The following is a 16,097-nucleotide window of genomic DNA, read 5'->3' as shown; positions in this document are numbered from 1 at the left end:
CTTCCCAAGTGATGTCAGACTCGGTGTTGGCGCAAAGCCCCACTTGAGACTGGAATCATTTTTACAGGCAAAACAAATATGCCTTTATTCACCTGAAACCCTTAAGTGTTATCTTGTCTTTGTTTTCAAACATAGCAGAATAGTAACCGGGGATTTTGAAAACACTGTTGTCGGGAGGTCCGGGGCCCTGCAGTGATGCGTTATGGGGAAACTCGAGGCATGCCCAGGCCTCCATTGCAGCACTTCCCAAAATATGAGCCTGACCCTGCACAGTGCTTGACCGGAATGGACGTTTTAAGAAAGAGACAGTTTGGCTCAAGTACCGCAAGCTCAATTTAATAATACACCAATCAACTCCGCCGCACTAACAACGCTTTTGAGTGACGACCTGAGGTCCTCCAAAGATTTCTTCTCAAAGGCACTTCAAATTGGAGTTTCATAAAAACACCTTGTTAATTTAAGAGGGAAGGACATCTGACTTGTTAAAAACTAACTGAAGTACACAAAGGAAACGCTATTAATAATGTAATCCCACTGAAAACGAATGTATACAGTCGCGTATATACAATAAATTACACAGGTACAATTTTTAATTGTATTTTTTTAACTGTACAATTTTTAATTTAACAGGCACAGATGCACTGTTCCAGTAGACATCTGACAGAGTATAATTTTCACCCACACTGGAACACCACTGGAAGGTCCCCTTACAGCCAGGCTGTACAGCCCTGGTTTTGCTCATGATTCAGCTGGTTACTGGCTTAACTGGACCAATTGAAGAGCTTCTCCCAGCTCTTAGTGGTCAAGGGAACATTCAGACACACCGACCCCCCGGGACCAACACAGGTGATCCAAGCAGCAGAGGTGCTCATTCAAGAGTGCCCCACATTTCAAGCCCAATCCCACCATTCCTGACGTTGGAAACTGCTGTGCTGTGGCGGGATTCCTTCCCCTCGACAGAACACTAGTTCATGGACACTACATGCTCTGTCACCAGCAAGAAAAGCTTCTTACTCTCCAGTGAGGCACTGTGGAGACCACCGGGGGTCAAGAAACAAGACCAGCACCAGCAGCCAAGCGCATCACAGCAGCACCTGCTCAAACACTCCTATTGGAGGGGTAAAAAAATAAATACTCAAAATTAAAACCGCTAGATATGCTATGGCCGTGGAACTTGATCTACAAATGGTTGTCCCTGATCTACAACCGAGACACTGTCTTGACGACGTTCAGATCAGTAATCGAAACTACTGGTCCCGGAGTTACAGGTCTTCTGGTATCCTTTCCACCTGAACACTTAACTAGTTACCTGAATCACTTACCGGCCAATACATGAACAAGGGTTAATAATATTATAAAATAATAATTCCGCTTCCTGAAAAGCTTACAGCTTTGGCTCTGTAGGTCCAGGATTGTGGATCTCTGCTTTAAGTGCTCAACCCTCGCTTAGCAACAATGCCCCATTTGCACCTTCTCTCCCACATCTCGGAGAAGCACATCGCTCTCCGCGGCTCCGAGGAAGATTATCCTGGGTCCAGAGGTGTGCGGATAAATGAAAGGCCGTCATCTCTCAGAGCAGAGAGGCTAATCATGTGCTGGAGCCCTCAGATAAGAAATCTATTAACCCACGACAGGTTCAGCGCTGAAGACAGATGGCCTAGAGCTACACTTTTGTGGCCTCTCACCCTCCATACTTATGGGTAAACTAAAAATCCAATACACATTCACACGCTTTCTTTTCGTCTCCACCCCCCCACTCCTTCTGCTTTTAATCCCCCCTTTTCTCCTTTCTTCACAGAGGCAGAGTGACCTTTTGAGTATGGAAGAGCATTTTGTCTTAGTTTATTGGGCTGAGCAATAGGGAATTAAGTCAGTGATGTTCAAGCAGGGGAGCAATGAACACTGTAAGGCCAATACAGATTAAAAACTCAATATGGACATAAAACCAGATATAAATATCTTCTCACAGCAATGCCCCGACACAAGTCGAGCTGCCGTTTTCCAAATTATTCACCCTGTTATAAAGTGCCATATCAGTCTCTGAGGGATGCTTGCAAACAGGACCAGCAAGGAACGCATGTTGGAAAATCTGGATATCTTCCATCCTTTTTTTAAAAAAATATACCATCACAATTGTCTCTCTGACACAGGTCTGGAAATCAAGGGCATTATGGGCTTGACTACGACAACAGTGGCAAAGGTATCAAACACACTGAAATAAAAGTAGTTATCTCCAGCTCTACAGCCGTTTTAGGTGTTTGTGCAGCTACGGACAGATAGGAGAGGTTACTGTTCCCATGCTGCCTGACTTGCAAAAGACTGCCACCTGGTGGAAGCGAAGGTAACTTACTAATTATATACAGCTTAAGCAGAAAAAATGTTTTCACCACATCATATAAACTAGGTACTTCAATTTCTAAAACCTGAGGCTCCAGCACCAAAATCATGCGTAGTAGATTCCACATAACTATATATTAGATTATGTCACCATACACAATGTGCCTGGAACTTTCCATTGTTCAAAATAACAACGAGCCACCAACTTCACTGAACTCATTTTCAGTACGTCAGCTCCTATCTGAGCAGCAGGTATGTGTCCTTGAGTCAGCTCTCTCCTTAAAAGCACAAGATGATGGCTAATACAATGTTTTCGGAAACCCAATTCATTGAGCTTCAGAAGATCAAACTTTTTTTTTTAAAGAGAAAAACTCGTATGGAAATACGAGAGAAGTGCACCAGGTTTCAGTTCGCTCTCCTCCCTTCCCTGAAACGGCTACGTTCCTCATTTCTTGTAAATACGGCAACACCATTTGTCACAGAACTGTGCTTCAAGTCAGGCCTCATTCCTACACATCATGATATCTTGAGGTTATAATGCAGCTTTTCTTACAAAACACATTTGAAAGCAGCGATAGCTGTAAACCTAAAAATACTTGTAGACTTACATCCGTTCAGAGAACAGAGGGCACTTCTTTAGGCTCGAGGGTTGTGGGAGTCTGGAACAAGCTGTTCAACCATGCTGTTAAAGCTAACATGCTGGCTTTTCAACACGCAGCTAAACAACATCCACAGACCTCTAAGCTACTAAAAACCCAAACACTCTTGAGAAGCTGAACTGCTTTGCTCATCTGCAATCTTCATTCTAAAATCTCAAGAGGGTGTGCTTTTGGTACAGCAAACACCACCATGTAGGCTAGTGCAGGATGTAAAAAAATTGAGGGGGAAATTACTGCCTTCACAAAGCATTGCATTGTGTTTAAGGGACTATTTGCCTGTGCTATTTTTTCCCCCTCTTTAAAAGAGATTGCACAAAAGATTAAAACAACCACCGCAATAGAAATACTCAATTGCTAAATCATTATCTAAGAAACCTTTGGAATATTCACTGAATTACAAAAAAAAAAACATCATTATCATCAGAAAGTGATCTCTCTCTGGTGAGAAGCAACCGGGAGTCTATCGGGGAAGGACAGGGCACAAGCTGAGACTATGCCTTGGAAGGACAGCCAGTCCCTTGCTGGGTATGCGCACAATATTTAGACATGCCAAAGAACCCGGACAGCACATCTTTATATCACGGGAAGAACGATGATGTAAGAGACATCAAAAGCATGTAGCGCAGAACATGCAGACTCCACACAGAAGGCACCCCAGGCCAGAACCTGGAACCCAGGAGCAGTGAGGCACCGGTGAGAAGTGCCACGCTGACCAAGGAAAATGTGTTACCTCAGTGAAATTCAAAAGGTGTGAATCTCCGCTGCCTCTTGCCTAGTGCCTGTTAAAGGCCATTACCTGCTGTGATCAGGATATGCCTCAGTGAATGAGAGAAACAACGGCTCTAAACGTTGATTAACACTGGTGAGTGAATTTAGAAAAGTACCGTGCTTTTTATTTCTACCGTGCGGTTTTTAAGTTTGCTTTCCATTGCAGCACTGTTTACTGTATAGTCTCTCCTAATTAAATGTGCACTCAGGACTACTCATGCAGCTGTCTGCTTTGTGCAACGTGCAGCAAGGTTTTCAAAGCAATTTGAAGCATAATAAGAGAAACTGCCGATTTTAAATGTTACAATGGGGCTTCATGGTTATGTCCCCCCATTCTAAAAGGTTTCCAACTACAACACGTCAGCATTTACCAATCCAGACCTACAATGTTTATCTGCTACAACCTTTATAGCTCAAAACTCAACGCACTCAAAACCTTCCATTTAAATATATTTTTCCAAAAAAAATGATCAGTTTAATAATCGCTGCCCTTACCTTTTCTTTGCTGGGAATCAGGCAGGATTGTGAAAATGTGCCTCTTTTCCAGTGTGACTAAAGTTAACCCTAACCGATTAGCAGTGTCACTACACCTAACAGAACCCTTATTACTATTCCTACTCACAGCTCACAACCCCACTGGAGCTCAGCAGGTGTGAGCCTGTCAGTACCTGGATGGGAGACCTCTGGAAGAGGTGTTAGTGGAGCCAGCAGGGGGCGCTCACTCTGCAGTCAGCGTGGGTCCTAATGCCCCTGTATACAGTAGCAACGGAGACACTATACTGTAAAAAGGTGCCGTAAAACTGAGGTCTGACTCTCTGTGGTCATTAAAATTCCCAGGGTGTTCCTCGAAAAGAGTACGGGTGTCACCCTTGCATCCTGGACAATTTTCCCATTAGTCTTTACCAATCATGGCCTCCTAATAATCTTCATCTGGGAATTAGCTTATAACTCTTTTCTGGACACTCCACTCAAAGTGCTTTACAGGTAATGGGGACTCCCCTCCACCTCCACCAGTGTGCTGCCCCATCTGGATGATGCAACAGCAGCCATTGTGCACCAGTACACTCGCCACACCAGCCATCAGTGTGGAAGAGAACAGAATGATGAAGCCAGTTCATAGATGGGGATTATTAGGAGGCCAAGACTGGTCAAGACCAATGGGAAATTTGGCCAGGATGCCTGGGTAACACCCCTAATCTTTTCAAGAAATGCCCTGGGATTTTTTAATGACCACAGAGACTCGGGACCTTGATTTTACATCTCATCCAAAGGATGGTGCCTTTTTACACTATAGTGCAGGGTGAGTGCCCCGTACTGGCCCCACTAACACCACTTCCAGCAGCAACCTCAGCTTTCCCAGGAGGTCTCCCATCCAGGTACTAACCAGGCTCACACCTGCTTAGCTTCAGTGGTTTGGTGTCTGTATGGATTCAGTTTGAAGGTAACACCTTCAGGAGTCAGGACTCTGAATTTCCGATAGGGGCTGCAGGTTCAAATCCCAAGTGGGACACAGGTGTCGCACCATTGAGCAAGATGCTTTAACTCTAACACTAGCCCAGAATGCTCCTGCAAACCCAGATATACTGTCAGGCACCAAGATTTGTGTGTAAAGCAAACAGGTACCTGTAACTAATCTCTATAAATTGTTTTGGATTTTTTTAAAAATCAGCCACATCCAAACACAAGTATACCTCTAGCACTTGCACAGATGAGACTCACACTGGAAGCACGAAATAACAGATGAATGTCCCTTGACTGAACTCAGCTAATCAACCTGGAATTTTATATTAATATTCGCTAGCTCAAATCTGTGCTCAAAACAAAAAGTAAGGATTGACAATAAGAAGTCTAATGAAAGCTTAAAAGAAATGAAACTGTGATGATTAAAATTATCAGTACCAAAGCAAATGCAGGTTTGAATAACATTCTGAAAAAAAGGGTGTTTGAGCACATGAACACGCGGACGCCTAGTCTTTCACTTTCAGGACCAGACTCGCAGCCTCTCAGCTGCGGTTCTTCTTGTGCAAAATCACGAGGCTCCACACAGCATCTCTCACTCGCTCTCTCACAAGTCTGCAACCCAGAGTGGTGAGAGGAGGCGAAGCGAGGGACTGACTAAGGTTTTTGGCGTTTCCCAGGCTGTGACCACAGCGCTGTGTCACACAACACGCAGATTGCACAAGAGGCAGCCAGTAGCACAGCAAAGCAACACCTGCGTTCTTGAGCTGCTGAGCAGCACGGGCAGAGGACAACACTGTCGTAACAGAGAAATAAGTTCTGTATCCCGAGATGAAGTTTAAACAACCAAGTTTATTGCATGCAAGGGACAATAAGATCAAACCATTGTTCGGAATATAGGTACAAAACTTCAAGTTCATATAGCAAACTTCAGCCATTTCTGACGCAAACTGTTACCATAACGGGGGAGAACACCTGTGTTTGGACATTCCCAAGACCCTGACCACTTTGAATGACCAGTTTTATGTTTCCTTAGATAGGGAGTCTCTATCTTGCACTTGGAATCTCTTATCAGTTAATTCCCATCCCAGCCATAACTCAAAAGTTCTTAAGCATGGAATGCCTTGTGTCACAAGAAGTCTTTGCGCAGAAAGAAATCAGTTAACCCCTTTTTCACATCTCAGATCTTTTCTTCAACACTAACTCTGCAAGACTACGGTACACAGCACTGCAACACAGCTGGTGCGCAGGACACGCCAAGATTGACATACAGACAGACTAAGAGAGGGGGAGGCTACGTTAAGAGATCTTGAGGTTAACTGCCCTGAAGCATCGGCAAGCTGCCTCTAGACATCTACAAAAATCAGCAGCTGCGTTTTATGCATGTATATTAAATCAAAGAAAGAAAAAAAGTGTGCAAAAGAAGCTTGGCAGTGAAATGAGAAGGAGAGAAAAAAAAAACAGCAGGCACAGAGGGTCTGGGACTTACAAATCGCAGGTACAGGCCACCAGCACGTTGAGCAGGTTGTAGATGATGAAGGTGAAGATGACGGCGGTGATGGTGCCTCGCGGGATGGAGTAGCTGGGATTCTTCAGGTCACCTGAGGGAAACAGAAGGGGCCAGCCGCTCAGCTCACACACAGTCATCGCCAACAAAAACCAGCAGGGTGAATGTGGGAGCTGCACCTTTGTGAAAAGTCAAAACTATTTAACAAGGCCTCACTGAGCAGTCAGGCAGCCTTGAACAAAAGTAGGGAAAAGGACACTGAGGGCTCCCTCTAGAGCTTTATACAGAGAATAATAGAACAGCAGAAGGAAACTGTGACCCACTGACAGTACACGTCTCAAACTCCACTCCTGGAGGCCTCCTAGTTTTTGTTCCAGCCTTAGTAGCTAATTAAACACTAATTATGTTTTTTCTTCTGGTCTTTCACAGCCGAATGCTCAAAGGAGTCTCCTCATTAAAGGTACTGTTACTCATAAAAACCTGGGAGCCTGTTTAGAAGTATAATATTTATGCAGTTAGTCAGAATAACTACTGTATATAACTCAGGAAGAACAAAGACTGAACCTAAGGGCCAGTTCCCATCTCTGCCTGGTCGGTCACACTGGGCTTAAACAGTACCAAATGCATGTTTGAGCTCAGCATGCTGTCCAAACTAGCTGGGAAGTGCAACACTGAAGCCCTCATCTTACTGCAGAAGGATGTTGTATTTGGATTTTGCTCATCAGTAAAGAATCACCCCTGAATTAGTGGATGAAATTAGCTGCAACACAGCAGGCATTAATCTATGCTCCAAACGCACAAACCCCTTGCACAAACGTGCTCTTGTGTTGCCTGGTAACTGGGCGCTGTGGGCAATCGCATGCATGTGGAATCATTGTCAGACGGGTGTCAGCACTTTACGTGTTCAGTGCCCAGCAAGGTCTGGATTAGAGCGAGGTTTGAATATACTGGAAAGCTGTGCGACTTTAGCCAGAAAAAAAACTCAATCACAACTTCAGGAGCAAAGGACATTACCGGAGTGCGAGCCTGTTCCTGTAGTCTGCCTGCCTTAATACAGCTGCAACCTCAAGTGAGCGAATAAGAGCAAATCGATATTCCAGCATGCAGGCAAAAACAAAGACTCAACAGAAAAGTCTTAAATCGAGAAGTGACATACGGTACTTGTTTGCAACTCCAAGCCCTCACCTGACATGTTGGATCCAGCCATGATTCCTGTGCAGCCGTTGAACATGACCGCGAATACAGTGGCGAAGGTCATTTGGGTGCCAGTGGTGTAATCCACAGTGTACTTGGCTGCAGAGAAACACCGGCATACTGAGGCAGAAACAGGGCTCAGCTCCACCCACAGATCTACAGCACCACCCCCTTTACCGTGTGCATGCAGAGCTCATCTCTCTGCATCTCTCCAGACGTCTGCTTCCCTCCTGACTCCCATTATGGCTCCAAATGTCCCCCGGCCTCTTGACTTGACTTTCTCTACATCCCTTTGTCCCTGGGCCCATCTGATCTGTGTATACCCATTGATGGCCACAGACAGAGGCAGGCAAACACTGCAGGCACTTGCCTAACACTGCGGAAATAACTGCTCATCCAGCAGTTTAAATCAACTACAAAGCTTAACTATCACTCGCAAAAATGAATGCAAGTGCCCTAAAAAGATTTGGCGAATTGTCAAATTAGTTAAATAACATTTCTAACAACAAATAAGTGAATAACTGAGATGCCACAAATTCTGCAGCTTATGATGTAGCTGCCTATCCAGTCTGCCTACAGCGTCTACCTTCCAGTCGGCTTGTGTGCTGGTCAGACAGCCGGCTGTGTGGTACTCACGTCCCAGGTTCCCCTGCAGCGTGCTGAGCTTGAAGCCCGTGAAGTTGGCGTAGGAAACGGTGCTGTTGGCGTGGGTCTGGGGGAGGGGCACAGCATGCGGCCCCACTGCGAAGAAACTGATGAAGATGGTGGCCAGCACCACAATGACGATGAGGAAGATGAGGAAGGTGGCCTTGGCGTAGATGTGGGCGCCCACCAGGCAGACCAGCAGGCACAGCAGGAGGATGCCTGTTCCGTATAGCAGCGCCCACCAGTACGAGCTGGGCAGGACACGCACCCCACCAACCCCTGCCGTGTCTGGGAGAAGGGAGTGCAAGGCAGGGTCACAAGGTCAGAGAAACAGACACAGAGCAAGCCAGAAAGAAGCATTAATAGGTTACTTGATGAGAAAGGGGCGTAAAAAAGTTGCTTCTCTTATTTTGGATCGTTTTACAGGCACAGCCAGATTGCCGAGTATCGGGATAGTTGCAAAACCTGCTTTGCCACAAATCAAACACGTAAATCTTGGCAAATGTGCAAGATTCCTTCGTGTGAAACAAGGAACAGACAAATGCCTTACACAAGATTGCATAAATGAAATCAAAAACTCCATGTCTACTTTGTTCAGAAATAAATCAACAACACTTGAACAATAAGGGTGTCTACACACCTGTACAGGCAGTACTTAACTGAATGTTATCCTCCAATTTATAGGTGTAAAAATACATTGATATAGAGGTCATTCTTCCGTATAAGTGGCAGCAAATCCACAGGTGTATCGGTACCATAAATTGAGATAATCCTCTAGTATATCTATAAAAAGAGACATCATTCCTACATGTCAAATTTTACAATGTCAATTACACTTAAAAGATTAGTGACACTTCCTTCGTTTCAGATCAACGGGCTGACCGACTCTCCTGGACAGAGGCAAGACACGAGATGGCGCACACTGAGCATGAACTGCTCCTCCGTACCTGCTTGTATGCCGAAAGTGTCGATGATGGCCTCTACCAGCCCCAGCACAAAGAGGGCGCTGCCGCACACGTTGGCGAAGAAGAACATGATCCCGATGCTGCCCCCAAACTCTGGCCCCATGGCTCGGCTGATCATGTCTGAGAGGGCGGGGAGGGTCAAGGAGCGGGTGCGTGAAGCTGGCCATTCCGACGCAGAAGAGGACGGAGAAACCAGAAGACCGAGGAAGTGGCAGACAGGGCTACAGAGATGGCACTCACACACAGCAAAGGAAACACATGCAATAATAATAATAATAATAATAATAATAATAATAATTGCTTACACTTATATAGCGCTTTTCTGGACACTCCACTCAAAGCGCTTTACAGGTAATGGGGTCTCCCCTCCACCACCACCAATGTGCAGCATCCACCTGGATGACAATCCCTTAGACGCCCATACACACACCAGCAGAGCTACATTTGCTGGGCATGGAACCAATATCATGACTCCTCTTACTCAAAAAAGCGAAACTATTTGTCGAACAGCAAGTGCATTGTTTTCTTATGTATGCAGAATCACAGTAGCCTGACAACCTAGTCAAATGAAAATGACTATGACCCAGCCGTTTTTAGGTGGTTCACACCAATGAAAAGAAACCATAAACACTTACAGGAACAGCAATTTTATTCCCTCACCAAACAAATCATTTCCTTCTTTTCTCTCACTGAGAGCTGCTTGATCAACACATTGAGACCAGCTGATCTCAGGTTTCAAGCTTTAACCACCTTAGTCAGTAAGCAAAATCATCCCCATCAGAGAACACCATCTGCATTATTCAGATACTCTTGTGCAATTCTAATCCACACACAAAAGAACGTCGACCTCTCACACGCTTCAACCCATGATCCTGCTCATCCAGTGCAGGATGAACTCTGTGGTCTTGATGTCAATGCTCCTAACCTAGGTCACTAGCAGATTGTGAAGGGATTCCCCCACCAGCAGCACACAACTGACATACCACCACTGGGACAGGATGGACATTAGTCATGGATTGTCTTCTAATGATGTGGTGACTCGTACAATTTGCAAAGACATCATCGAGAGAGATGCTGCTCCTCCAATCAGCATCAACTCTCCTGTCGGGCACTGCAGAGCTGCCAGCATCTCACAACATGAACGTCTCTGACAAGGGAGTCAGAGGAGCACGTTCACAGGTCCTCGCTTTACATGTGCAACACAGCAGCAGTTACTGATTGACTCAAACACAAGGCCAGCACTTAAGAAACAAAAATGGCCATTTCAAATTTCAGAAGCTTAAATATAATAATAAGCAGATACTTCTGTACTATTCAAACAATATCTGTGACACACACTCACACATATATGGAGTCTGGGACACGCGTAGGAAAGGACTTTCCTGAAATAATCCTAATCACACTTGCCTATATGAAAGCATGTAGACAAACAAGCATGAACTCCTAGACAAGGCATATCGTGTGTGTCAGAATCCAGCTTTCATTTGTTCATGAAAGTCCCAAACCTGAGCTGGAAAGCCACTGCACAGTTGAGACAGACGTACTTCCCTTTCTCACACACAGAGCCCTGTCAGCAAAGCCACTGTTTGAATGTACTGTACGCAGGCTCCCTGGAGTATGGGAGGGGTGCTGGAGTACACAGACCTGGATTAGCTGGAAACTCAGACAAAAAGGGAAACGGACCAGCTCAGTCATCTATACTGTACCTCCCACTAGCCTCACATATTTCTGACAAGTGTAACAGTCAGAAACGTAGCCCACTTTCTGAACTTCTGATTTGAAGCAATTTAAAACTAAAAAAAAAAACTACAGAATTTGGGCTAAAATGGTTCAGAAATATGTATTATAAATGTTCTATTCCTTAAAGTTTGATTGCTTAGGAATCAGATTTTTTAACAGTGAGGTAAATCACAATAATTTATATAATTCAGTAGTTTTCTCTAACTCTGCAGCACATGCTTGTCAACATACAGTACAAAGATTTTAGATAGCAACTGCAGGCAGCCAATATTTAGTGACTTAACAAAAGAGGAAGATCAGCTCTGGAGAAGAACCATAGGCTGGATTTAAAACGGGTACAGACGGGAGAAACTGGAGTGAGTTACAGAAGTAGGGAGGAGAGAATAAAAAAGCCCAATTTTAAGCAGGACTCCAGACATGGTCAGAAACCTGAGAACTTGGAGAACATGCAGACTAATAGGGTAAAGGCAATAAATAGATGCAAAGACAAAGCCTTTGGATAACAAAAAAAGAAAATTATTCAAAGGTATTTATAGACAGAGGAAGAAGCTAGTGTGCTTAAACTAGCTGACTGACTGACCCCCACAAAGCCCAAACAATTCTCACATCTGGTCTGCCCCGAGTCAGAGGGGAAAAAAAACAAAAAACAGAATGCCAGCCAAATCAGATTTGTGTAATGTTTTGGAAAGCTACCCTGTGATGTTAAAGTTACAGACGTTCTGCATTGGTCTGCTCTTCACCCAGTGTTCACCTCTTTATGCAGAAATAATCCTGCCATGATGCTTGAAATTGTAGGCATTTTCTTTCAATGAAGTTGAGCCTAACAGATCTGTATTACACTGTAAAGATCTGGCCCTTAACTGCATGGATGCGTTAAAAAAAGAACAGTTTGATTCTCTGTGTCCTGGGATGGACTGGTGTCCCCTCCAGGGTGTATCCTGCCTTTTGCCCACTGCTTGCTGAGGCTCTGGCTCTCTCACAACCCCGTACGGAATAAAGCGGTTTAGAAAATGGATGATTGATAAATGTAATGGATAAGCTGCTACAGCAATTCTTACTGGAAGCTCATGGTATAGTTCACCTTGAATTGTCATGACGAGGTTTGTGAAGGTGCTGATCAGTGTAGACTGAAGATAATCGAATGTCAAGCTTGGTTTATTCTCAAGTCATGTTAGGAACAGTCAAATAAAACACTCAAAAAGGAGGCTTTAAGTGACTTCTAGATGCTTCTAATATACATGTATCACAATTACTTATTGTGTAGGAGAGTATTTGGCATTTTTTTGAAACAGCAGTCCACTGCAAACAAGTTAAAAAGCAAAGAATGGAAAATCTAAATATTAATCAAAATGTACTGTAGAAATTATATTGAATTTGTGTTAAAAAGGTGTTATTTCATCAAAACCTTTCATTTAAAAAGGCTAAATTACAGCACAATGCATCGAGAGCTGCAGTATATTATCTTCACTCCTATATAAATGTCAGAAAAGCACTTGAAAATTAGGTATTGCAGAAACTGGAGGGATTGTGCAATGACATTTGGAGTAAAGCTGTACCGGGAAGCTCCAGAGCACACCCAGGTGCAAGGCCAGCTCTGCACGGCTGTGCGACCACCTGGTGTCCAGGCAACAGAGGATACAGTAGGCTCCGCCGGCGTCCAGCGCTCCGTTGGTAGAGATGGCGCACACCGATAGCACGGTCATGCTGATGATGAGGTACGCCACCAAGAACATGGCAATAGCCTGGTACAGCCCAGCTTGGCCCACCACGAACCCTGCGGGCACACACAAGATCCCATCAGACACTACAGGGACGGAATCGGTCCCCCAACTCAACAGTTCAGCTAAGCCAGAGCTAGATTCAGAACCTTGCATGTAAAACCAACTTAGTTACAACACAGAATACATTTCCTGGAAAACTAACCAAGCTACGACTAGTCTTCAATATGAGAAGTTTTTAAGAGATGAAAGATTTTTGAAAAACTGATGCCCCAGAACCCAACCCAACACAACAGATAACCTTCAACACAGGTATCACACAGCGTGTTCAAAAATAATGATGAGATTCAATGAGAACTCTTTTATACACAGAAGTCTTTCTACCGAGTTTGAAGCTTGAGATATGCAAACAGCCTTCAGAAGCTGCAAGTCTGAACAAGCCATCTGTTTGGAGTCTATTTACACGGAGGTGTAATGCTTAAGTAATAAAAGAAGCTAGGTTTGACACGACCCGTAGAAGAGTTTCAGTTGGCGAAACCCAGAATGGCTCAAACTGCGGTGAAAACTGAGTTTTTATTTACCGCAGAATCGTTGTACTACAGGCTGATCGAGAGTCGGGAGAGGCAGGTGTAGAGAACGGGGAAATCCACCGATAACGTTCACGCAAGGAGAAGACTTGGGAAGGGGAGATTCGCCGGTTTTGGATTAAATGTAAACTCCTGAAACTTCATCAACAGATCACCGTTGCCGGTATGCAAAGATGAAGGCGTTTCCTAAAAGCATCAGATCGTTTGGGCTGTTGATGGATGTTTTGTAGTGCCTCCTCGGACTTCTTCACCTCTGGTGCCCCGGGAATTCCCAGTCTGGTCCGGGACTATCTCACATGGACGCGCCGGTAGGGAGAGGGCGAGTAGTCAATTTAATTCAAGCTTACAGTACACCCATGTAACCAGCAGTGGTGGGACAATAAATCGGTACATTTAAATGTGTCCGAGACCTTTTTCTTCTCTCGTGCGGTTTCAGCGTTGCATGGGACACATACTGTACCCGCTTTTCTAAATTAAAATGTGGTATTTGCTACGGAAACGTCAACTATCAAGAGGGTGATACCAACCAGAACAGGTACGAACGCAGCGGAAAAAAAAACACACACAAAAAAAAATACAAAAGTCTAAAAAACACACACACCGATAAACTCACCTATTCTGAGGAACACGACCACGCTGAACATGGACAGCAGGGTGGGGATGACCACGCCGAAGAAGGTGGTCAGTTTCTGCGGCTGGGCGCTCTGTCTCCGGCGTGAGGGGCCGGGGGCCGCCGGACCGGCAGCGGCGCCGCGCTCCTGCACGACGCGCTGGGGGTCCGACTCGTTGACACTGGCCGAGAGCCGATAGTGGAGGAGCGGCGTCCTTTCCGACATCGTGTCCGTGGATCTGCTCCGCTAGCTTGCCAATAGTAAAACTTCAGCTGAAGAACAAGGAAGCGTCAGTTCAGATCATTCCGCATCCAAGCTGCAGCCGGTAAGAATACTCCTTAACCATTCCCGTTTGCCACAATGCTGTGTATTTAAGAGCAGAGAGATGAAAAATGCTAAAGGAGAAGCCGTCTGCCGAATGACACGCCGACAAAACAAAATATCACGCGAACGAAATCATTAGCACCAAACTTTTAATGTCGCAAACAAAAAGGTGCAATCTCGGACAGCATAGCCCTGTCACCGCACTCTCCTGTGATTTTAGCTGCCAGCGGCGGTCATGTGACAGAGGCTCGCCGCCGCGGCTCATCATATGACCCCGTATCTTCGCTCCGATTGCTGGCTCTTCTCTGCCCTGTTCGACCAACCGGTGGAAAAAAAAAATTAGAGCTGTCAAAGATTTTGATTCACGATTCAGAGCTTTATGCTTTTAAAGGCACGAACTTCCGCAACTTTGTCTTCCCGTTTTAATTTTACTCTTGTGAAAATGTTGCGTGCCTTTTACACATACAGCTGCTAACTGGCTGGACGTTTGCATTGTCTTAACTAAAATAGATTTAATACCGTGCTCATTTTTTGTGTTTAAAACGTCTTTTGTTTTAGTGTCGAGATAACATGGATCAGGGTTTCTTAACCTTTTATATGTAGAAGAAACACATATAGAAAAGCTTATATATCTAACTTACACTGTATATACCGTATGTATTAACTGGAGAAAATGAAGCACTAGGCACAATATTCTATACTCAAGCATGGTTTAACACAAATTCGCTATTTCACCTGAGGAATCAGATTTAAACAAATGACATCTAAATAGGAGCAAATTACAGCGTCTGCAGTTAATCTTAGATATCCCGTGAGCGAGAAAGTCGTTCTACAGTCCTTTTGATGTTAAGCCATCAGAAAAAAATATCAAGGATTTTGTAGAAAAAGCTTTGTGAATATTGCAAAGGCCAAATTCATCATGTCCCCATTTCTGTAGTAGTCTTTTTTCTCTTTTCATGAAATCAGGTGTACAAGACCTTAATTAGAGCTGCGGGTTCATTGGATCTGTTAAACAGAATAATTAGTCCATCCACGTGATGCAGGTAGCTTGTGTGGACTAAAATACAAAACGCCTTGTGGCTATTTTTTTTACTTAAAACTTGACAGAATAATCTGTGGTACTGTGTAGTGCAAATACATTAAGGCCGCCTTTACATTATGTACTGTAGTGTAACGCATACGGCCACCATTGCAGGTTGTTCGAATGCGTTACAGTACGTTAAAATAGCTGTGTAATGGATGACAACCAGTGTAGTTGGGGGTGTTTAGTGGATACAGTTTCGAAAAATCTTACAACTAGTTCAAGTTGGGTTTTTTTATTGCCGTACACGTCTGGCTTAAAAACTGAAACTAAACTCCCCCGGCCATCGCCGAGTCCACAGATGTCACGTGACAGGCGCTCCGGTCTGCTGGGCTGGGAAGTTGCAAATGAAAGGGTGGATTCCCAGCACACACACGGACCGACAGAGGGCTGTTCATTACTCATAAGTAATACTCTATAAGCGTAATAGGGCAAGTTCCTGTTACAGAGGGCGACAATACCTCATTGAAACCCTGAGCATCACATTACTGAGGTTGTCTGGA

General features: G+C 44.6%; 1 protein-coding gene across 2 annotated transcripts in view; it reads right to left on the bottom strand.

Moving 5' to 3' along the window:
* Positions 1-14,825, bottom strand: part of LOC102692503 (solute carrier family 12 member 9) — a 63,814-nt gene extending 48,989 nt beyond the window's left edge. The window contains exons 1-6 of one of the 2 annotated variants that reach the window (XM_069197668.1): positions 14,192-14,825; positions 12,913-13,047; positions 9,516-9,653; positions 8,560-8,856; positions 7,915-8,022; positions 6,712-6,823 (exon numbers count right to left, since the gene is read on the bottom strand). In XM_069197668.1, the coding sequence (XP_069053769.1) occupies positions 6,712-6,823; positions 7,915-8,022; positions 8,560-8,856; positions 9,516-9,653; positions 12,913-13,047; positions 14,192-14,414 (1,013 nt within the window). In that variant the 5' untranslated portion in view covers positions 14,415-14,825. The remainder of the gene's footprint in view (positions 1-6,711; positions 6,824-7,914; positions 8,023-8,559; positions 8,857-9,515; positions 9,654-12,912; positions 13,048-14,191) is intronic. The other variant, XM_006637861.3, reaches the window with a different exon arrangement.
* Between the last annotated feature and the right edge of the window lie 1,272 nt (positions 14,826-16,097).

The sequence above is a fragment of the Lepisosteus oculatus genome, chromosome 13, assembly GCF_040954835.1.
Source record: "Lepisosteus oculatus isolate fLepOcu1 chromosome 13, fLepOcu1.hap2, whole genome shotgun sequence".
NCBI lineage: Eukaryota > Metazoa > Chordata > Actinopteri > Semionotiformes > Lepisosteidae > Lepisosteus > Lepisosteus oculatus.
Note: the sequence above shows the minus strand (reverse complement) of the source record. Positions and strands in the feature narration are given on the sequence as shown.